General features: G+C 40.9%; 1 protein-coding gene across 1 annotated transcript in view; it reads left to right on the top strand.

Moving 5' to 3' along the window:
* The window catches only part of MYLK (myosin light chain kinase), a 329642-nt gene that overhangs the window by 274917 nt on the left and 30531 nt on the right, over positions 1–24194 (top strand). The window contains exons 22-25 of the mRNA XM_077830296.1: positions 12860–13162; positions 17582–17614; positions 17714–17807; positions 19206–19409. Of these exons, the coding sequence (XP_077686422.1) occupies positions 12860–13162; positions 17582–17614; positions 17714–17807; positions 19206–19409 (634 nt within the window). The remainder of the gene's footprint in view (positions 1–12859; positions 13163–17581; positions 17615–17713; positions 17808–19205; positions 19410–24194) is intronic.

Genomic DNA, 24194 nt, shown 5'->3' with positions numbered 1-24194 from the left:
AGGGCTGGAGTCAGGAGGAGTTTGAGCTTGACACTGATTCCCTTGGTAACTTTGGTGCCCTACAAGTAATAATAATACTATGAAACCAGTTCAGGAAGGAAGCCACCCTAATAAAGCAACCTCTTGTCTTAAGAGATTGCCCAAAAACTACCCACAATATCTTCTGCCTCACCTGTTTTAGAAGACCACTTCCATTAAGTGACCAATTTTTTGTCTCTGGAATGGTGACTTAAGAAAGGCTTTGCTGTAATGTGGTTCTGGTACCAAATCCATAACTGTATGTTCTGGGACACAGCTCGTGATTTACAATCAACTGTGTATGTCAAATTATAGTAGCCGCCTGTTGCCAAAGTTTCATTAAAAGCGTTGGTGTTGGGATGAGTATAATCTAAACCAGAATTGGTGAGGGCTAATGTGTAGTCCTTAACGCCGTAACAGGTGGCTACAGTAGGTGGCCAGTAACATTCGTCCCTTTCAGCAGTGCTTTATTTTTTAAATAAAAAACCTGTGTGTGCTTTATAGAGATATTTATGGGTAAGTACATGGGTTAATATAGATGAAAATTTCAAAATCACCTAAGTGATTTAGGAGCCTAAATTCATAAGACGTTGGCTCCTAAGTGCCTAACTGACTTAAAAATGGGACTTAGGCTTCAAAGCCACTTAGGTGCTTTTGAAAATGTTACCCAACAAGTTTGTACAAGTTTGAAATTGATTATTGCAATCAAGAGAGGAAAGAATGATCCTGTAATTAAAGAACAGGAGATCTGGGCTCTGTTCCTAGTTGTGCCACAAGCTTCCTGGTGGTAAGGTGATGAGTCACTCCTGTGCAAGCCTCCCGGCTCAATAGGAAAACTCAATAGAAAAAATAGGAAAGCCTCTCTGGCTCAATAGGAAACTTTCCATTTTTGTGTCAGAAACATAACATTCCCCTTTTGGAAAAGCGAACACCAACTTTTGTGATATTGAAGAAAGGTTGGGGGGAAGCAACTAACGACAAATCCAGGGAAAATAGTATAACTCCAGAGTGTTAATACTGAATTTTTCTACAATGTGTTTCATCTTCTCTTCACAAGCTACTAATTGGTGTTTATAGTGTTCCTGTGAGGCAAGTGATTATCCCCCTTTTAAGGATGAGGGAGCTGAAGTTGAGAATTTAAGTGACTTGCCCCAGACTGCAGAGGAAGGCTGTATCAGAGGCAGAATTAGAATTCAAGCATTTTCCTTGCCTCCAATTGCTTGTCCTTGTTATTTCTCTGGGCTGCCTCTGGAGGGACTTCTATATCCAGTGAAGAGGGCAAGTTGGCCAATGGGCCAAGAAGGGATGGTTTATACTGCCCTCTTACAGTTTTCAGCACCACAACGTACACTATGGGGAGATTACAAATGCTTCATCTCTAAAACTTCGTGACAAACCTCAGCAGCCACATCAACACCAAAGATTTTTGCAGAAGGATCATAGAAATTAGAGGGAAACCAAACTTATTAGGTCACCTGAACCATCATTCAGCCAGTACTTGATTGTCACCTCTGGAACATAAGGTTTGAAAAAAGGTTGAAAAAAGGTTTGAAAATTCTTGAGAATTTATTTCCCATCATATGTATATTGGTTCTGTTAGGCCTATAGGAGAAGGAAATGTTCTTGTGGTTAAAAGACGTGTCTGGGAGTGGGTCTATCTGAATTCTCCTAGTTCTACCACAGACTTCCAGTGTGTCCTTGGGCAAGGTCATTTTACCTCTTTGTGTCTGAGTTGCCTGATCTGTAAAGGAGGGATGATCTATCTATCTTCCTCAGTAGGGTGTTGTGTAGCCTTATTGTGCTTTGAGATCCTCAGAGGAAAGCACAATTATTTAACAATGCAACTTAATTTAATTATCGTGTATGAGGCAGAGAGGTTGCCAGTGGTTTGAACTGGGAGAGTGGTGAGGGACAAGATTTAGGAGCGGCTGGAGCAAATCTCTTGAAGATTTTTAAAAAGATGGAAGGCAAATTCCAAATTGTGCCCTCAACTCTGGGTGTGGAGCTCCAACTAAACTTATTGGGAGTTGTGCACATAGCTAAAGGCAGGATTTGCAATTTTGGCATTTGGGGCAGATGTTTTATGAGAGGAAAAGTTGTGTTCACTGTAGAGCACTTCAGCTTCTCTTGTACTGGTTTTTTTTTGAAAAGAGGTTTGTTTGTTTTTTCCAGTCTAATGTTATGCTAAATCTGTGGTAAATTAACATTTGTAAGGGACAATACCTTTAAGATTATAGCACTTCTCTCCCTTGGAAAATAAGTTCCAGGGCACAGTTTTCCAAGGAAAGCAGAGAGATTTGCCATGACCCCAAAGTCCTGTCAACAGTAACATAGAGTTCAGTTATGACCTTTTATGGTTTCGATTTTCTCCCACTGATGAATTTCAAAAGAAGGCTTTGCCAGTGCTGTCGGCATGGATATTGTCCAACTGGCTTTAGCAGTATATTAAATACCTTCTCTGGCTAAACAGCCTGTGGAGTGGAATTAAATTGTTTCTTTCTGTCTGCTCTTTATCTGGCAGACAATTATTGTAATAGCTAATAATAGTATTGTATGGTAATATGATAACTGGATTTAGAAAGAAACCAAACCAATTTTGAGATCAGATAAAGAAAACCACCTCACAAATGTCGTTTCAATGCTGTCTTAGTTTGAAGAAAAACAATATCCTTTTCTTTCAAGGTCTGTGAGTATAATAATCTCTGATTTTAGGGGTTCTGCATTGGAAGAGGATTGCTGCTTAAGAACTCCCTATAGCCCTATAATCTACTGGTGCACAATGAGACATATCTACTTGTTTTGGCTCAGTGTAACCCTTGGATCAAGTAGCAGAACAACTTCCATTTTCTGCTCCAGAAGTTAAAAAAGGATATGTTGCCTTGGAAATGCCTGGAATGGCATTTGTTTAATGTGGACTCTGTAAATTTGAGCCACTTTGGGAAACCAACTAGATTGAGATAGCACAGAATTTTTTATGTGGGTGTGTCCTGAATCAGCTGTACTTATGCCACCTATAAGGGGTTGAGGCTGGGGGTCTCTTGGCCTGACGAGAAGGCTAGAAAGTCTGTTTCCTCATCGGGAAGAATTACAAGTTAAACAGCTCAGATAAGATTTCACTGAAAAGTTAGAACATAACTGTAAGTTAGACTTATAAATAACAGTGGTTTAAAGACCAACTGGTTTCACGCTATGCTCTTCTCTACACTGCAAGTGAAATAATTTAATGGGTTAATTAAAGATTATTCCACAGTGTGTTTCAAAACCTGTTTACTAAAAAGTCTGAGAATTTGTCAGAGGAAGAGGTGCTGCTGAATCCAGTTTGGGAGGGAAAGGAAATCCAAGTTAAATGTAATTTGGTATTGTCCTAGCAGAGGTTGTTATAGGTCATGTAGGGCCAGATGGTAACCTTACAATCTACTCTGAGTAAGAGGTGGTATGTAGCTGTATTGCTGCAAGAGCAGAGAACAGATTGGGACTCAAAATGACACACTTCCTCCCCTGGTCCCATGTTGCTCTGAAGAAGGAATAAGTTACCACTCCCCCTTTCGTGGAGCAGGTTACTCCCCTCTGTGTGCCCAAACCATTACCCTTGGCTGGTGATTGGAGTGGTGCAGGAAGGAGCCAGTGCTCTTTCTATTCCTCTCCATCCCCTTCCTATCCACCCACTTACTACTAAGTTTGGAGTATCTAGTGACTAGCTTCTCTCTTTCCTGTTAGCTGGAGTCACAATCTGAGCAGGGCTAAGCAGTGTCAAGGAAGGGCTGTGACAATCCAGCACATAATCATTTTTATACAGCAAACTCTTGTTTGGGGAGTTGTTTTCATGATATAGTTAATAAAGATTGGACGACCCCTAGTTTCTTGAAATTAAGGACAGGGAAGATTGGAAAACAATTCCAACGGAGAGCAGTGTTTTGAAAACTGTTAGGGTTGATCTACAAACTGCTGGGAGAGTGTCCTGCAGCCCAGGTCGACAGAGCTGTGTTCCCGGGGCTTGCGTTAGTGTGCTAAAAATAGCTCAGGCTCTGCAACCCACCGCCCTCCCTCGGCTCCAGAGCCCAGCTCAAGCCTGCACCTGAACGTCAAAGCAACATCGACACAGCTATGTTTAGCATGCTAGCTCAAGCTCCGCTAACACAAGTCTGCCGACCTGGGCTGTAAGCCTCACCGCCAGCTGCTGTGTATACATACCCTTAGAGCCCAGCACCAGCTACTGGGACGTGTGTGCCTCGCTAAGCACAATGGAAAATGCATATCACGCAAAATGCATATCACACATTTTTCTGCCCTAGGAGACCACCTGTTTTGCCTCTGTGGTAGAGCTGGCCTGGGATCAATAGCTCTACCTACTATGGGCTGTTTTAGACTATGGATGCCAGCTCCAGCTATAGAGTTAGAGCAAGTTGGTTTTTGTTAACAGTACCTGTAGTGATCATTCAACTCTTGTGGATTAAGGGTCAGATTTTCAACAGCGATGTAGGCACTTAAGAAACAAAGTCAAATTGAACATCAATGGGACTTAGGAGCCAAAGTGCCTAAGTGACTTCAGAAAATGCGACGTGGGCTCAAAAGTCACTTAGGTGCTTTAAAAATGTTCCCTGAAATCTACCTTCCCAATAACCAGCTCTACAGGGTGGTGATGGAATCAGCTGGTCAGGAAATGTTCAACTCATTGTTGATATGTCAGAAAATGAAGATTTGTCAAACCTGAAACTTTTTGCAAAAAATTTTGGTTTTGAGGACATTTTTGTTGGGGCGGTTTCTCAGATCCGGGCATAATGAGACTACAATCCTAGGATAACCAGTAGCCTGGTGGTTAGGGCACTCATATGGAATGTGGGAGACCAGGTTTATGTCCTTGCTCTGAATCAGGCAGAGTGAGTGCTCTTATCCCTGGGATATAGAGTCTCTCTCTGTGGTTCCATTAATATTCACTTAGTTTTACAAAGTGGAACAGCTCCAACAGGAAAGATTGACTCTGAGGTCCAGCTCACTCACCTGGGATGTGGGAAATGGGGGCCAGGTTGCAGTTCCTCCTCCAAATTAGGGACTTGAATCTGGGGTCTCCCTCATTCCAGGTGAGTGCCCAAACCACTAGGTTGTTGAGTATTCTGGCATGGGGCTTTCAGGGGTTTTTGTTGGGTTGTTTGTTTGTTTCCAAAAAATTTCGAAAGGTCTAGTTTTCATTCCAGTGCAGAATGAAAATAAATGTTGAAACCTTGAACTTTTTTACAAAATGGAATTCTTGTTTTCTGGTCAGCTGTAGTGACATTTCACCCCCACAAGGAAAAACAGTGAAAGTGATGTGATGCATTTGCTCCAAAAATGGCCCAGGGTCATGAATCTTTTGATGTATCTTACCTGATTTTCAAAGTTGGAACAATTCTCAAAACTGTGTGAGTTTCATGTGTGTTCAGGTTTTGTTGCAAACATTTTGGACAGGTCTAGTGACATTATCTGTTAGAGCCTGGATGCACTAAACCAATGCACGGACAGCTAGCACAATAAGCTTCAATGGAAAACCAAAGAGAAATCATATGCATATTATACCTTTTAGCTGTTTCATTTGAGTTCAGGATCGTATGTCTATCAGTTTCTGCAAATGCATGTTATCTGGCCTTGGGGAGAGAAACACATTCACCTTTATTTGTGTAAACTACTGTAGTAAAGCTTAAGTGTGTTGGGGCGGCTACTCAGGGGAGATCCATTTTGAACAAGTCTGTTTTCTTGGAAGTAAATTCATATGTAAGTAAACACAAACAGCAGCATATTTCTGGGTACCCTTTTCACTTAGTTCTAATTCTGTTTCCAGATCACAGTTGTGGAGGGAAAAGGAAATAGTAAATTATGGTACAATGGGAACCTGTTTGAGGTCTTCAACAAAAGGAGTCTTACGTTCTGCATGTTTGTGTATGCAAAGGCTTGAACATCACATAAAAATGAAGTATTGATTTGAAGTTAGCCTGCCCCAGGGACCTTATTGGTGTATTAAACACTAAAATTGGAGGGCAATATAGAAGTATGCTTGACCTTCCCTCCCCATTCCAAAACACTAGGTTCTTCCTCTGGAAGCTGGTAATCATGCTAGGGGAGATTTACGTATTCCTGAAGGGAATGTGTTTTGGCAAAGTGCTTTAGCCTCCAATGCAGACAGATGAATACAGGATAACCTAAATCCCTATGGAATAAACTGGTGAGAAACAAAAAAGACAAATGGAGGGAGCATCTGCAAATTCTCTTCATAGTCAGGGCTAAAGTATGTCATGCAGTCTGTAGTAGAGAGTAATTTTTGTAGGTATGGTAAAATGAATCACTGAATACTTAGCAGAGCTACCCAGATAATGTCATAAAAAGAAAAGGAGTACTTGTGGCACCTTAGGGACTAACCAATTTATTTGAGCATAAGCTTTCGTGAGCTACAGCTCACTTCGTCGGATGCATACTGTGGAAACACATCCGAGGAATGCATCCGACGAAGTGAGCTGTAGCTCACGAAAGCTTATGCTCAAATAAATTGGTTAGTCTCTAAGGTGCCACAAGTACTCCTTTTCTTTTTGTGAATACAGACTAACACGGCTGTTACTCTGAAACCAGATAATGTCATGTGACTATACCCAAAAAATGCTTAGATTAGATTAGATCATCTGTTTTATGTAGCACAGGGGAATTAGATCTGCAGTGCATGTCCTGTAGTGGACATCGGGCGGTGTTGTGCTCCCTCTCTATTCATGGGTTCAAGGAAATTCTTCTTGCATCATTTTGTTTTTATTTGGGTTTTCTCCTGGTGGGAACAATTATCAGCGGGGTGGAGCATTCTCAAGGCAATCAGATTTAGGATTGTCTAAATTTGTCTACTAATTTGCTTCACAGCCAAGCCCTTTTGACAAGGAATGTTTGTCTTATCTCTGGCTCTTGCACGTTTTGTCCTGAGTTTTGTAAGCTACGCAGTCCAAGAGGATTGCAGCTGTCTGTTCAAGTCTTGGTTGGAGAGGTCACTAATGTAGCTGTGTCCTGACCCATTGATGTTTTTGGAGATCGTCTCCAGAGCCTCGACTTGGCTGTGGAAGCAGGTTGAGAGCCAGTGCAGAGTGCAGTAGTGATGTACTCATGGCAGCCCATCCCATTGAAGAGGCAGGCTGCCACGTTCCACAGAATTAGAGCCTCTATGTTGTTTCCAGCTACGGTGCAAGATACTGAATTATAGTATCCCACTCTGGAGGTGGATCACTGTGGCCAGTTCCTCCCCTTGCAGAAGGGGGCAAAATCTCATAGCAAGCTAAAGGTGGAAGAAAGCATTTTTTGTCACTTTTTGTCCACACTTAGTCTTGTGTCCAACATAACCCCATGGCTTCACACAACGTTGACGAACCATGGTAAATGCCTCTGAAAGGGCAGAAGTTCTTCAAAGTGATTTCCCTTTGCTTATCTCAGTTTGGTTTGAACCAGCTGTTCTTTATCCAGGTGCTGGTCTCTTGTAGGCACTGCAACATCTTTGTGATGAAGGTGTTTATGAGAAATACAGCGGGGAGTCACTAGCATTTGTTGGCAGCACAGTCCGTGGTGTCTCAGCACCTTTCCACAAAATCTCAGGTGGATTTTGAAGAGGAGAGAGGTTAGATCTCTGTGGTATTGCCAGACACAATGATTTGTAGTGAAAAGAAGCAGCTAGGTAACACCACTCTTGGAGTTTTGTGATTGGACCCATGTACTCTATCAATGTCATACCCTGTGCTGTGTTGTATAATGTTGCTGATAGGTGAGTGATAGGAGCATTGAGATCTGTCCTCTATCCATTGCTATGAGGAGGTTGTCCAGTAGTGCTAATAAGATGGAGAAGAAGGATGGTCTTGTACTTAAGCCACTGGACTGGGACTCAGGAGGTCTGGATTCAAGGTCTTTCTGTCTGAAGCTGGACAAGTCACTTTATCTCTCTCTGCCTTGGTTCTCCATCTGTAAATTGGGAATGATAATAGTTCCTTTCTCACTCCCTTTGTCTGTCTTATTTATTTAGATAGTAAACTCTTCTGAGTAGGGCTTGGCCATTACTGTGTGTTTGTGCAGTGCCTAGCCCAAAGGGGTCCTGATCTCTGTAGATAACTATAGGTATTACCATAATAGAAATAATAAATTATAATAATACCATCAGTGCCTTGGAAAAAGTACCCTGAAATGGCAGATTGGACCTGTAAAGAGTCCCACTGCAGATTCTTGTTTACATGAAGGCAGATTTACACCAGTCTAGCTGTATAAAGAGGTCTAAAAGTGGATGTAAATTGAATTTTTGCCCTCTTTAAGGCCCCTTTATGCTACCAGAGGATCAGGCCCTGAATCTTTAACAATGAAGAAGGGCAATAAGCCATTCTGGAGGTTAAGGTCAAAATTGCATCTGGTTTCTGATATTTTGGGGTTTAATTAGAGGTCTGCTGTATAATGATGACTCCTAGTGGAATGGTGTTTTAAGTGTTGCCAAGAAATGAGTACAGATAACCTAAATTATGAAGTCTCTTTATCTCCTTGCTAGATACTCTCATGGTGAGTGCATCTGAAAATTCTTTATCCCCATTAAAAGTTATAACCCTTTACATTCCATTTTGAGGAAAACTCTTTTTTTTTCATTGGTGAACTCAAAATTATAAAAATCAAAAAAGTAAAAGGTGCTTTATAAGTTAAACCAGTCAAAGCACGAAAGTAATGAGTATTCAACGAAGAGAAAATTGTCTCTGTTTCAATCAAAGAACTGAATATTTAGCACTAATACGGAACTAATATAATTTGATCAAACTATCCATTTTTCCTTTACACTGTCATCCCTCTGCAGCACTAGGGGATGTCACAGATCTGGCTGGGTGCCTCTTTCCAGCCACCCACAAGACTGATGTGAGGGGAATCAAAGCCTCTGAGTCCCTGGATACACAGGTGTTTTACGCTTCCAGAACCTGAATGGAATCCAGCCAGTGCCTGAATCTTGGGGTCCCTAAGCACACTCTCTGGGTGCAGAACTTCTGTCTCGCACCTCCTTCTGAGAGCTGAAACCCACTGTCCAGCTGCCTGGCCCCCCTGGGCACAGTGCTAAGCCTTCAGATTCCCCCATACTTAAACACTTACTCTCCCAGAATTCCACTATGAAGGTTTCACTTTCCCTGGAGGCATGCAATATTTATGAAGATCACAGTCAGACACTGTTCCCAGAGACTAGCACATTATTGCTCTTTTACTTAATTATATAAAGCACAGGAGTGTACTTCTCATCAGAAAACACTAAACCCATGTCCCTGCCTTAGTTTCCTTGTCACTCCAGGGCATTCTTTGGGCTGGGGTCAGAGCCCCTTGGATTGTCCAGAGTCGTCCTCCTTCAGTGTGTGACATGTGAGCTGCAAAATGGAGCCTTCTTCCCCCTTGGTCAGCTTTGCCCTTGAGCAGCCTAACCCTTTCCCTTGGGAGTTCTTGGGGCCATATTGGCTCAGGAGCAGGCAGTGTCCCTGCCTGATGCAGAACCCTACATGCTGGGTTGCTCAGTATTGCCAACCCCAAGTGTTCAAAAATCATGAGTAAGGCTCACCAAAAATCACGAGAGTGGCTCTAAAATCATGAGATTATGTAAAAACAATAGATTTGGTGTTTTTTATTTACCGTCCACTTTTTGAGCCTTTAGGGTACCTTGGGATCACATTTTGAAGCTTTCTCCACAGCCACAAGGGCTAGAAAGTTACTTTTTTTCTTTAAGAATGAAGGCTGAAATCATCATATATCCACTTGACTCTAGGAACTGGGGCTTTAAGGAAAACAATAATTATCATGAGACTCATGACAAAATTGTGAGAGCTGGCAACACTGGTTGCTTCTCTCTCTTTTTGAGCTAGAGACAAAAATAGCCAAAGTCGTTCCTCTCTGCCCCCATTCCTGTGTGGTGAGAGAGACAAGTTTTCAAGTCTACAGAGAGCTCTTCTTCTCTCTCTCACCCACCTTGTCTCTCTAATATCTTGGGACCGACACAGCTACAATAATGCTGCATGTAAATGGTGGTGTCCGTTACCTGTCAAGTTACTGTAAACTGTGTAATTTACCCACGGGTAAGTGGGTGTACATTGGTGTAATTTATACTCTGAGGGGAGCAGAATGGTGGTGGCAGTTTACAGAGAGAAAGCAACCCACAGAAACAAGCAACGTAAAGTATTTGTGATTGTCCCTTTGGTCCAGTATTGCCGTGGTTGACTTAGGCATAGTTCTGTGATATCTTTAAAAAAAAAATGTTATAGTGGTTATGTAACAGTTGCGTGAGAGCCGTGAACTTGGGTTGGGAGCTGTAAAATGCGGAATCAAAAGGAAGAAATGGGGGGGAAGAGTGTGTTTTACCTTGCATCATCTTGTACCCTGATGCTGAATGATGGGTCTCGAAGTTAAGGCACTGGCTTAGGACTCAGTAGATAGAGGGTCAATTTTTCTCTCTGCCACTGACCTCTTGTGTGAACTTAGACAAGTGACTCTGTGCCTACGTTTCCCACCTATAAAATGGGAATGATGATCCCCCGCTTTGTCCGTCTTGTCTATTTAGATAAGATCTACAGGGTGCGGACAGTGTCTTACTATGTGTTTATACAGCACCACACGCATACTAGCCTGTTGTACCAATGTATATCCTACATAGACATCTGCATCGCCACAGAATGTCTTTTTCCACCTATTCCCTTTCACCTCCCACAGCACTTATTCTCTTTTCCTGATGTTACCAATCAACCTTTGGCCATTAATTCATCCAGATCATCATCATCATTATCTTGTAGATTTTACTTTTAAGAGCAATCCTGAGAGGATTACTCCAGCACAAGATATTCTGCATTCTTTCAGGTTTTCTGAAGAATTTATCATAATTCTTTTTAATAAGCAATTTTAAAACAAAAGTGTCAGCATCTTTCCGTCTCAAAAAAGCATTTATCTACTTAACTTCTGAGTTAACCATTACATTTAATTTTGAAAGAGACAGGAAAAATGAGAGGCTTCTTTGTGTCATTAACCAGAGCAGCACCCAAATGGCACATAGAATCGTAGGACTGGAAGGGAGGTCATCTAGTCCAGGCCCCTGCACTTGCGGCAGGACTAAGTATTATCTAGACCATCCTTGACAGGTGTTTGTCTAACCCGCTCTTAACCCGCTCTTTAAAAGCTCCAATGATGGAGATGCCAGAACCTCCCTAGGCAATTTATTCCAGTGCTTAACCCCCCTGACAGTTACAAAGTTATTCCTAATGACCAATCTAAATCGCCTTTGCTGCAATTTAAGCCCATTGCTTCTTATCCTATCCTCAGAGGTTAACAAGAACAATTTTTCTTCCTCCTCCTTGTAACAACCTTTTATTTACTTGAAAACTGCTATCATGTCCCCTCTCAGTCTTCTCTTCTCCAGACTAAGAAAACACAGTTTTTTTTCAATCTTCCCTCATAGGTCATGTTTTCTAGACCTTTCATCATTTTTGTTCTTCTTCTCTGGACTTTCTCCAATTCATCCATGTCTTTCCTGAAATGTGGCACCCAGAACTGGACACAATACTCCAGTTGAGGCCTAATCAGCACGGAGTAAAGTGGAAGAATTATTTCTTGTGTCTTGCTTACAACGCTTCTTCTAATACCTCCCAGAATGATGTTTCCTTTTTTTGCAACAGTGTTACACTGTTGACTCATATTTAGCTTGTGATCCACTATGAACCCCAGATCCCTTTCCACAGTACTCCTTCCTAGGCAAAAAGAAAAGGAGTACTTGTGGCACCTTAGAGACTAACTTCCTAGACAGTCATTTCCCATTTTGTAGGTGTGCAACTGATTGCTCCTTTAGGAGTACTTTGCATTTATCCTTACTGAATTTCATCCTATTTACTTCAGACCATTTTTCCAGTTTGTCCAAATCATTCTGAATTTTAATCCTATCGTCCAAAGCCATCATGCAGGCTTTATTTATGCAACTAAGAGCTGAAGGAGTGAGCCCCTAATTGAGAAACAGTTGCTCCATGCTTAAGGTTGAAGTTTAAAAAGCCTATTATATAAGCCTGTTTGCACACATCCTATCCCAACCCATGGTAGAATTTTTTCAGGGAAGTTTTTTAAAAAATCAGAAGAGGATATTTAAACTCTGCATGTTGAAAAAAAATCTCTGTTGTTGAAACTTTACAATTTTTCATTACTGGTGGGGGATGCTACTTATAGGCCTGATTCAATGTCCATTGAAATGAATGGGAGGCTTTCTACTGAGTTCAGTGTACGTTGAATCAAGCCTTATTGCTTCTTTGTAGCTTAGCCTACAAATCTAGGCAGGAAGGATGGTCTTGTGATTAGGGTGCTAGATTGGAACTCAAGAGACCCTAGTTCAATTCCCTCCTCCGTTACAGACTTCTTTTGTGACCCTGGGCAGGTTAATTATTCCCTCTGTGCCCAGTTCCCCATCTGTAAAACTCCTCACAATGCCACTCTGAGATAAAATCATAATTCTTTTTACTTGTCTTCTGGTTTTTGAGCCTTTTAGGTGCACACGTTTTCAAGTTTTTTCTCTGCAACCATATAAACTTGCTTCTTTAGTGGCATGACTCCAGGAGCAGGAGCTTTAAGGAAGCACAAAACATTCTGAGACTGTCAATAAAATTGTGAGAGTTACCAACACTAACTTTAATAAACAATCTATCAAATGTATAGCATAGATCTAACTAGCTGTAACAATTACAAAACAAAAGAGGTCAAAATTGAGGATGAGTGGGCTCTGTGGATCAGGTGGGGAAATAACAATTAATGAGGGAGTAGGTAGCAGAATTAATTTGTTTGATCTAATGTATTTTTGCATGTGTGTCCCCATTTGCAGATAAACCTGATCCCCCAGCCGGAAAACCCTGTGCCTCGGACATACAAAGTTCTTCCCTCACTCTCTCTTGGTATGGCTCTTCTTACGATGGCGGAAGCGCTGTGCAGTCCTACACTGTGGAAACCTGGAACTCAGTGGATAACAAATGGACAGATCTTACTACTTGCCGTAGCACTTCTTACAATGTCAAGTCCCTGCTGGCTGACAGGGAGTACAAATTCCGGGTGCGAGCTGCTAACGTGTATGGCATAAGTGAGCCCAGCCAAGAATCAGAACTGGTAAAAGTAGGAGAGAAACAAGAAGGTTAGTCCTTACTGAGAAAAATGATTAAACTCTATTAGATAATGGCCCAGGATTTTTCAAGGTAGGTACAGCCAATTGCCAATATACATTTGCATACTGGTGATTTATGAGTGTCAATTCCTGAAATATATGACTGCTCATGCTTGATGTGAGGCATTTTTATGCTTCCATTGAATATCTGAGCAGATCAATTTTTGTGTCTTCCTAACTTGGAAAATCTGGGCCAATATTTTTCTGTCTGTTTTATGAATGCAATGAATTTTGTGTCAACTGCATTTGTTTATGTATGTTTATCTATATTTGTTAACAAAAAGAAAAGGAGTACTTGTGGCACCTAGAGACTAACCAATTTATTCGTCTCTAAGGTGCCACAAGTACTCCTTTTCTTTTTGCGAATACAGACTAACACGGCTGTTACTCTGCAACCATTTGTTAACAAGTTTCTGTAGCTCAGGATACTTGTAGTGAGATATGGAACGTTTCACCCAAGAGTTATGGGTTCAGATTTAATTCTATTTGAGAATGCTGGTTAGTGACTTTTGGAAAATGAATCGGTGGCCTCTGTCTACTTTGTAATGGAAACATCACCAAAAACATCACCACAATTAACACCAGCTGGTACATTTGTTGGCAGCCTCAATGGAGAAGCTAAGGGCAAGGAAGCTAAATTAACCTCTCATACCTAGAGACTTCAGATCCAAAGCATGTTAGTGAGTCAGCGTGGGAGATTTTGTGCCACAGTTGCTCATGAGGTGCCTGATCAGCAGCCAGAAGACTTCAGTCTCCAGCGCTGTGCTGTCAAACTGGCACCTTATATGAGTAGCCAATTTTTTAAAGAATTTTTGAGCCAGTTACCATTCCAGAATATTTTACTCCTGTTTTATGTGCTCTTGGGGATATTTTCCGCCACCATTCAACTTTTTTCCGTTGACCATTTATCAGCAGAGAAGTTTCAAAGAGAAGAACTGAAGCATCCTGAAACTTACACTGAACAAGAGCCATATGTTCAAAAAACAGAAAAACTCGGAAACAAGCATTGTATGCACACACATAGTGTAAAATATGGAGGACCTCTTCTAGGTGCTTGCAGGGCACTGAAAAGTCCAGAATTGGAAAATAAAGGAGAACAAATTATTTTTCCGTATTTCCTACTGCCTGTTTTTGGGATTTGGATTATGTGTTTCACTTCTCTCTTCCTGTTTTGAAGTACATTATATATGCAGTGCTTTGTGTTCTTACCTGGTTCAAATAAAGTCATAGAGAGTTTGTAATATTATCTTTTAGTGAGAGATGGGGTCAAAATAACAGCACAGTGGTGCAGCACTGTAAGACCTTCCACAGCTTTTTGGCAAATATTTCCATGCAGAAGTAATTTGTTCTCTTGCTTGAGCAGCTAAATTGGCGCTATATGCATGTATTTACTTTCTCTCATTATTTAAAAGAAAATCTGAAAGGTTGATATAAATCAAGGATCAATTTTCTCTCCAAGGGAAGAATGTAGTAAGAGTGACCATAAATTTGTGTAAAAGCTGGACAGTGCTGGCTGTTGATAACAAAAATTCCCTGTGTTGGAATGCCTCCTCTCTTTGCTTGCTGGAAGAACACACTTAGGTTTGGAAACTGTCAGACTGTTCCTTTGCTTTTGCACTTCCAAAAGTTATCACTGGTTGTGATGGGTGGAAACAACATATTTTTTTTAATTGAAGAGAGAAGATTTTCTTATGTCTTTACAATCCTTAGCACAATGGGGCTGGAGCACCTAGCAAGTACTGCAATACAAATAACAAATGATAACAATAAGATGGGTTGAGTAAAGAACCCACTGTACAAAGATAACTCCTTGTATCAGGGAGACAGTGTAGATTAGTGATTTCAGCAGGAGACTGGAAGCCAGGACTCCAGGGTTCTGTATGTGACGCTACAACTGACTTGCACAAATTACTTAAGGCCTAATTTTCAGTAATACTGAACCCAAACAATTCCAATGGAAGTCAGTGGGAAATGCGGGTGTTCAACACACCTGAAAATCAGGACTTCTTACGTTCTCATCACTGTAAATTCCTGGCCAAGTAACTAAGGCTATGCCTTCATTGCCCAAAAAGATGTGTGTCGGAGGTTTACATGAGATAATTAACATTCATTAGTTATCTCACTCTAGAATACTAGAGGAGACAAGATACTGATAGTTTTTACTGCATTGTAACTAGGGTGTGGCAAATACTATACCATCCACCTAGTTGATCTTGCCTGGATGTGTTCCGGTAAAAACTACAGAGCCTTGTCTCCACTAGGATTTTAGAGTGAGCTGGCTAATGCACATTAATAATCTCACTGTAAAAACACAGCTTTTTGGGTGTGAAGACATAGCTTTAGCCTCAGTTTGCCCATCTCTAAAAAGAGGCATAATGCCTCCCTCACAGAGATGTTGAGGTCCCATGGTGTTGGTGAAGCACTTGGAGATCCTCCAATGGAAAGTGCTTTAGCAGTGCAAAGTATTATTATTATGAGAGTGAAATGAGCAGGTTGCCATATATTCACCATCAGTCCAGATTCAACATTGCTAAAGTAATATAATAAGTCATAAAGAAGCAAAGTATGCATGGCCAGCTTTGGTGTTCAGTTGGTAACACTGGTTTCCAGCTGAAGAAGACATTAGCTTAGTTTCACTGAGTTCAACCATGGGGGAGATGTACCTTTTTACTAATTTAGGACTTCCACCCGTGGACCACAAGTCTTATTTGTCCAAGTCTTTGATGCAGTGATGTGCATGTTGCGTATACAGCAAGTCTAGCCCTGGGACATTTGGCAGACGCAGTTATTGGCAAAGAAGACGGGATCTGCTCCTTCATGCAGCCCTTAAAAGGGGAGGAAAATATGACCTGCTCAATGTAATTGTGATTTCCATAGCAGAAAATCTGAGCACAGCTCCCACAGAGTGGGGGAGGGCAATCTTCCCTTCTTGCTTCCCTGCTACAGTGGCAGAGTGCAGACCAGTCTGTCCCTGCTGCAGGTATGTAAATATCACAAACACAGCAGGGAGAGGGGGTGATGGGGTTTCTGTTGATTGGCTAAGTCCACTCAACTTGTCTGGCTACCAGTTTGCAGACTCATCACCATCTATTGGGTGTTGAGGGGGTCAAATTCATCTCTATTGTCACATAAAGATTCTATGTAACATAACTGTATAATCTTATTACTGTGTACCTTGCCCTCCTTCCTTCGCCCATCCCTACTATTTTATTACTAGGCACTGAGTCTAGCTTTAATTGTAAAGAACCTAGAATGTATTGGGGCTCTGTATAAATAGTGTAAATCCATTGGCACAAAGAGGTTAAGTCACATGGTTAGGAGTGCACAAACTCAGTGGCAGAGTCAGATAATCAGGTCCAGCAGTTTGGAGGGAGAGCTGCCTTGGTAGTTGTGAAACATTGCAACTCACTGATCCTCAGGCCACTGAGAACCAGCATAGTCCTGAGGAGCAATTTCAAGCAGTAACTTACAGCAGCTCTAAATTTTGCTGACTCTAACACCCGCCCTCCAACCCCAACAGCCATTATGGCTGTCATGGATTGCTGAAGCACCTCAGCTTTATGGCTCCACCCCGTTTTCCTTTATCACCCCCACTGCAAAATAGAGAATGACACAGGGCCAGTTATGCTGACTCATCACCACTGGAGGATTCCCCGACGTGAGAATCTTCAGCTGACTTCAGTTGCGCTACTTTATTTGTAAGGATTTGTGCCTGCAAACAGTTGCACATTTGGAATTGAGGTTTTATTGAAACAGTTGGGCCTAAATGACTAGGCAATTCATTTCAGATAAGCACCAATAAATGTGGGTGCTTATCTGAACTATCCAAAGCTCTAGGTTTGCAAAATTGGCGGGACAGCTTCAAAGAACAGCCTTTCTCAGAGGTTTTTGCTTTGTTTTTTTACACTTTCAGGTTTGGATGTGAGAGTAAGAAATGTATTTTCCCTATACACAGGCATTGTACAGTTAGGAGCTTCATGGGCTTAATAATTTTAATTGTTTTATTTTTTCCTTCCTCTGAAGCATTCTGATGGCAGCCTATTAAATAATCCAGTGATCCGATTCCTTACATTTTATGTGCCTAGTAGACATATAAACCAGCTGCTTTCTCTTCAAAGGATATTCTACACTGATGACAACAGAAGTGCCTGGCTTCTGCTACCAGATTTAAATTTAGTACATTGAGATTGAACAGATTTTTACTTTATATTTAGTATGCAAACCCTGTTAGCTGGCTGCCTTTTGGTCCCTAACCATCACATTAACTGTTTACCCGAAAGATCTTAATTCAAGGACTAAGATAGCCTTCTCTAAGCATATACATCCTATGCAGACAGAAGTTAATCATCTCAATTTATCTTTCTTCTCTCCCCCCACCCTTTTTTATAGAACCTAAAGATGAAGCTGAGCTATCCGATGATGGTAAGAAGTTCATAATTTCATCAGAGAAAATGAATCTCTACCTCTTTAATACATGTAGTATGATTTTTTTTAATAACAGTTCTTAATCCTCACTTATAGAAGAGAAAGAAACAGAGGTCGACTATCGGACAGTTACTATAAATACAGAACAAAAAGTTGCGGAGTTCTACAATATTGAAGAAAGATTGGGATCGTAAGTAGACCATTAGGTTTCTTGTTTCAGCCCTTGGAAAGCTGTGTTCCTAAGGCTATAAAGAGCTAGGAGGATGCATTCTTAAACATGTATGATATGGGACGTTACCTTCTTAGCCTTCTAGCTGGGCTGCTTGTGTGCAGTAAAAAAATAAATTCTAAAGGAGTTTGGTTTTATCTCCATAAAAGCTCTTCATTCCCATTAATTGACACTTCAAAATAGGCATCACATGTGCTTCTGGTGAGGAGAATGAAGCCCATAAATGCTAGATGATTCGTTTTTTATTCTCTGCTCTGAAATCTATCTGGAAGGCAGAAACCCACTGTGCACTTACAGCTCCATTATATCCATTGGTGCCAATGAGATGAAACCCTACTCCTGGTGGTAGGGTAGATTCTCTGTTGACAGTGGTCATAATCCCCAAAGCAAAAGCATTAATAGTATTGCTCATTAAAGGTCAATGATTAAGTTGGCTGTATGTGTCAGTACTCAGGCTTGTGGGTGTCCAAATCGTATGACAGGGCACACTTTGAAGGACTTGTTTTGCTGTTGGCAATCAAGGCCGTAAGGTTCTACCTCAGTATATTCTTCTCTGTAACAAAACTAGCCATCTCTTGTTGTGTTTTCCACTTGTAAGGGTTATGGTTAAAGGTGGAATTGTAAGTAAGCTCACATTAGCAATTGTAGCCTGAAGTAATACTGGAGCCCGTAGAACAGAGGTTTTCAAACTGTGAGACATGCCCCACTGGGGGGGCATGGAGGAACATTCGTGGGGGACGAGTGGCGATGCCAGGCGATGCAGGACCTGGGCCAGCCCCCACTTCGGGCAGGGAGAAAGCACAACCTCTGCCCCGCTGCCCTAGAAGTCCATTCTTTCTATACATGTATGTGTAACTGTAATGGATGCTAATGGGAGTAATGTGCATCAGAGGGTGAAGACTCTCTCTAATTAGGGAGCATTGGACTGCCATAGGATTTTAGATACATGAGTATGTATGGGTGTTTAGCTTGTAGTCTCAGTGTCTACAGGCACAGGTGCTTATTTTTTTTATTGTGACTGGTGATACACACCAGTCTAGCTAAGGTCAGAATTGAGCCTTCTGGGCAGATCCTCAGCTCTTTCAGATCAGCATAGCTCCCTTGACTTTAACAGAGCCACAGCCATATACACTATGTGAAGATCTCGCCTTTTGAATGTAATATTCGTCAAGATGATTTTGCAAATTAGTATGCCCAGTTCAGTCTTGAACAGCACTTGGACTAATGGTGTGATCATGTATTTTCAGTGCAAGATTTGAGTTAACCACTCTGAAAAAGTTTTTAGTTAAGTTTTGTTTTTAGTCTTATTAGGCCATAAAATATTAAAACCATTTCATGGAAATAGTTATATATTTTCAGGGGGAAATTTGGACAAGTCTTTAAACTTGTTGAGAAGAAAACTGGAAAAGTTTGGGCAGGAAAATTTTTCAAAGCATATTCAGCTAAGGATAAAGAAAATATAAGGCAGGAAATCGGCATCATGAACTGTCTACATCATCCAAAACTTGTCCAGTGTGTAGATGCCTTTGAAGAAAAAGCCAACATCGTCATGGTCTTGGAAATGTGAGTATAACCCTTAAGAGCACATTTTAGTTTATTGGTGCCCAGCATGTGAAGATTTCCTGATACCCTAACAGATAATTAAAAATAACTTGTCCTTTTTGTATAAAATATTATCTAGTGATGAGTGACTCTTAAAAAAGGCCAGATTTTTTGTTCTGGTCACATAAATTATCCAAATTTTGTCTAAGTGTTTATCAAAGATGTTTAAGCATCTTTGGCCAAATTATTCCTAATGTATCTCCATTGATTTCAACACAATCTGGCTAAAAATTTTGTGAGCACAGTCATGAGATTTCTGTTGCATCCTGTATCTGGTTCAGTTGGTAATATTGAAGGAAGGGTACTTTTCTGGTGTTTCTTCTCTCTGCTTCCAGATGGAATGTGGAAACATAGAGGAATGTGAAAATCAAAAATAACAATTGGAGAGAAAAATTTAACCAAGTATTTCAGAATCTTCAGGTCCAGATTGGTTCTAGAAATGAGAAAAGGGTTGGGGATGATATTGTTACTATTTATTTGGTTTGGCAATCTCTAAACATGCATTAGATAAAGTACTACCAATTCTTTATTTAAATACTGGTCAGTCATTTTTCATGGATGATGGAATGGCTGTGGAGAATAAATCAATAAATTATAGACAAGAAAGATGTGATTCAAAATGCAAACACCAAAGCCAAACTCTAACAGAACAGTTGAACTTTTATGAAAAATTCTACTCAGCACATTTATAGTCATGTCTGTTAGAGGAGCAAAAATATGAACTACAGTATTCAACCATTGTTAGAAGGAAAATTTATTTTTTGTCGAAGGTGAGGTCCTCTGTCTGCACCCTTAAGAGAGCCTTGTGGGTCTCCTTGGCAGAGAAGATACAAAACTTGTTTATTTAACTTGTTGCAACCATCACAGTAGTACCTATAGAAAAATCTAGACAGATGATAAATAGAGACACAATTCTAAAGTGAGTTTAATGTATGCAGACAAGATCGTATAGGTCTTCCTGGCTGTCTAGCACCCAGACTGGCTCAAAACAACCTGAGCTGCCTCTAATGTCACCATGCAGGGTCTTCCTAACTCATGGCCCAGACTTAGCAATTAAAGAAGGGACTGATGATGCCTGTTTAGTTTCCCTAACTTCCACCCCACGACTCTCAAGTCCCTGCATCAAAGCTACCATCCTTCACTCCACGGACAGCTAATCAGGACCACATTCAAAGACCATCTATGCTGATTCCTGGTTGTTGAAAAAAGCAATGGTGCCCCATCTTCCCACCCTCACCAGGCCTATATACACTGTTCACTTTGTCTCCCAGCCCACACCATCACTGAAAGTGGTAGACAAGCAACATAAGAATCACAGTACAGAGCAACATGATGGTGTTATAACTATGTGATAGCTATTTAATCTATCTTGCCATCAGCCACCATAGTTAGTATGTAGATCATAGTACATATTCTTTCACTTTTGCAGAAGACAGGGCTCAGAAGGTGTCTCTGTGCTGGAACTTCTTTCGAGACGGGAATATGTATAATACAATGCAGCTTGGAATGGAATGTTCAGACTCCACAAGCAATGGGAGCATGCATGACCAAAATGACAGTTGCATAATTTATCGGTGCACCTGTTTAATGTGAACACCATATTTGTAGCAGCAGCAGGAAAGAAAATCAACTCTTGATCTCTGTTGATGTTTTTCCCAAAAGGATAGGTCAATTGCTGTGGTCCAGCACAGCTGCTTCCCAGTGTGGTGCGTAAAAAGGGAAAGCAAGGAAATTTTATTGCTGGCTTGATCTTCCTAGCAAAATACAGCTTGCTTTAAGCAAAGAGATCGTACCTCTACTTGTCTTAGTTACTGCATGTTCAGACCATGTGAAAGCTATTGTTTGCACAAGCATATTTCAGAGATTGAATCCTTGTTATGCAACATGGGTGCTTAAATATAAGATGGTGCATTTATTTTTGGATTTAAAACTTGAGCAAGTTAGTGATGGTTGGAGGAGAAAAAGTCCGACTTAGTTTGGAATTGGGAGCTGGCAGGCCTCATGGAAAACAGAGGCAAATGTATAAAGGGTTCTGGATAGCCTGTGTCTCTGCACACCATTAATTTTCCCCTCCACCAAACCACCCGCTACTTTAAAAGATAAGATGCATTTAAATACCACAGAGTTTAGTTATTGTAGTCTGTGTTTAGGCATGATTTTAGGTTTTAAGCTAGTTTATTATTTTGCACATCAGAGTTTACGAGCCAGAGTTTTAGGAGATCTCAACAGCCAAGCAGTTCCTATTGTTCTCATTGGGGTATAAAAATGTAGCCAGATTTTCAAAAGGGCTCATCTCCCATTTGTCCACTCCAACGAAGTGGCCAGATTTTCAATAGTGCTCAGCATTTAGCAGCTCCCATTGTCCTCTATAGGAGCTGCTACATATTGAACACTTTTGGAACCTTAATTGCAGTGGCTTGATGGGAGATGACCTATAAGCACACTAAGGTCCATTGCCAGTCCCAGAGTCTCATTCCAGGCAATTTTCCTCAGCCCACCCTGGGCTACTGCTCCCAGGGGATTTTCCACTTTGCTTCTCTATCACTCCTCCATCAGAGCATCCTGCAGGATTCTTCCTTGCCCGTTTTGCTGAGTACCACCTCCCAGCACTTTCTCCCTGGAGACCCTTTTTCCCCAGCAGGTTCCGACTGCTACCTCTCCCAGGGGACTCCCTGCTACTCCTGATCCCCCTTCCTTACCAAAAACCTGGATCTTCATAGCCCCAGGTGCTGCCATGACCTCTTAATTGGCCAAACTGGGAGCACCTGTTCTAGCACAGGGGCGCTGGACCTGTTTCATTTCAAGGGGTCACCCTGTGACATGAGCTCTTCTAAAAAGTCTGATCAAGTGTAGGGCCAAATTCTGTTTTTGTATGCCATTCTCATTGATATTGTACATCCAAGAAGATAGTTTGTTTCTATATGAATATGATTGAAGACTGAAAGCCATTTACATTGAATTTAGAAATAATAGTGACAATCTGACCCACTTGCCATACAGCCAGAATCCAGCCACTTGAAAACAACCAGACTGGAAGAACTTATCATGTGTGTGTGCGTCTTGTGTTTGCAGATATTTTATATATTAGGTCTCTGAGTCGATCCCCCAAAATTCCAGTGCAGGATTGTTCCCTATAATAAAATGTCTAGTGCTTTGTACCCTCTTGTTTTACATGTCTCCAAAGATTTCCATTAGAAGCTTTGTCCATTATCTTATCCTCACTACCAGGAGGACTGGTTTTTCCTGATATTCAGCCTAAATTTTTCCTTTCAATTTCATCCCAAAGTGTCTGGTTATTTCCCTTTGTACCATGCTGAATAATTCCTATCTCTCCTTGGTGTATACCCTATGCAAATAATTTGGGTGGTTTAAACCTCCATAGTTACCATCGCTTTCCTTAGCCAAGATATAGCTATTATGTTCTTTTGGTTGGTTCTCATAAATCAATTCCTCCAGCTCCTTAAATCATTTTGGTTGCTTTTCTCTGAAAACCCTCCAATTTGTCAACAGTTTGTTACCTGGCTTGGAGATCCAGTGACAAGCAAATCTCAGGCAATTTGATTTCCAGTATAGAAGTAATCCTGTCTCTGTAGACATTCCGGTGCTCTGTGAATTGCTGTGAAAGTTGAGGAGTAAGTGCCTTCAGATTCTTTCACTTGCCCCATAAAGCAAATTTATGCTTGCATAGACTGTAATAAACCTGAGATTATTAAAGTGCAAATGAATCCCCATTCATTTGGTATGAATGAATTGTCACAAATCAGCAAGCCTATGCATTTGGCTTGGGTATATGTCAAAATGTAGTGAATATAAGATTTCACACAAGGAAGGTCCAAAATAGATTCTTTAAATGACCATAGTGTCTCTCTGGGCACAATCTTAAAATAACAGGTGGCTAAAGACTGCAATTGCTGTGAGATACATCCAGAAGAATATGCTTCTCGAAAGCCTGAGCCAAAGCCTATTGAAATCAATGGAAAGACTCCCACTGACTTGATCAGTCCTTAGATGATTATACTATTGTTCTAGATGCATGAAGAAAAAACGTATTCCCTCTGCCAGTGCATGGTACCTGAGTTACACTTGATCAATCCACCACCTCAAAGAATCTTTAAAAACACATCCAGAAAAAGAAACAACTCTGCTTTTCTAGTATAATATAAACTGCAGGAAATGAATGAAACACCAAGAATCTAGGAAATGCAAGCACAGTTTATCTTAATGACATTATCAGAATAGCCAGAGGAATGAGGGCCGAGAACAGCATGCACGTACATCGACATGTAACATGCCTAAAAGGATATACTAGAGATAATGGCATAGACTCTGCAAAGGCAGAGCCAAGAAGAATGGCATTTATAGTACAAAAAAAGAATTGTTCAGATTAATCATTAGGTCTGTTTTAAGCAGTCACTGAAGTATATTTCACTTGAAGGTTTTTGTCCTTTCTTTTTAATTTATAAGGTCCTTTGTTGGGAATCCTCTTTTAACTCAAATAACATGGTTGTCTCTGACAAGAAGCTGCCTGCGTTCTCCTCTGCATTTCTTGTAAAGTACAAGGATTATATTTATTTTGGAACTGCAAAGTGCTCAAAGCACATACTTTCTGAGAACAGATGCTTTCATAAACATCTCTGCACTGGTTGCTAACATATTGAACTCATAAACTATTAGAACCAAGAAACTTCAATTTCAGATATGTTTATCTGAAACTCTAGCCATTGTTTTAGCCTTACATAGTAATCC

Source organism: Eretmochelys imbricata, chromosome 11 (assembly GCF_965152235.1).
Source record: "Eretmochelys imbricata isolate rEreImb1 chromosome 11, rEreImb1.hap1, whole genome shotgun sequence".
Lineage (NCBI taxonomy): Eukaryota > Metazoa > Chordata > Testudines > Cheloniidae > Eretmochelys > Eretmochelys imbricata.
This window is presented reverse-complemented; position numbering and strand designations above follow the sequence as displayed.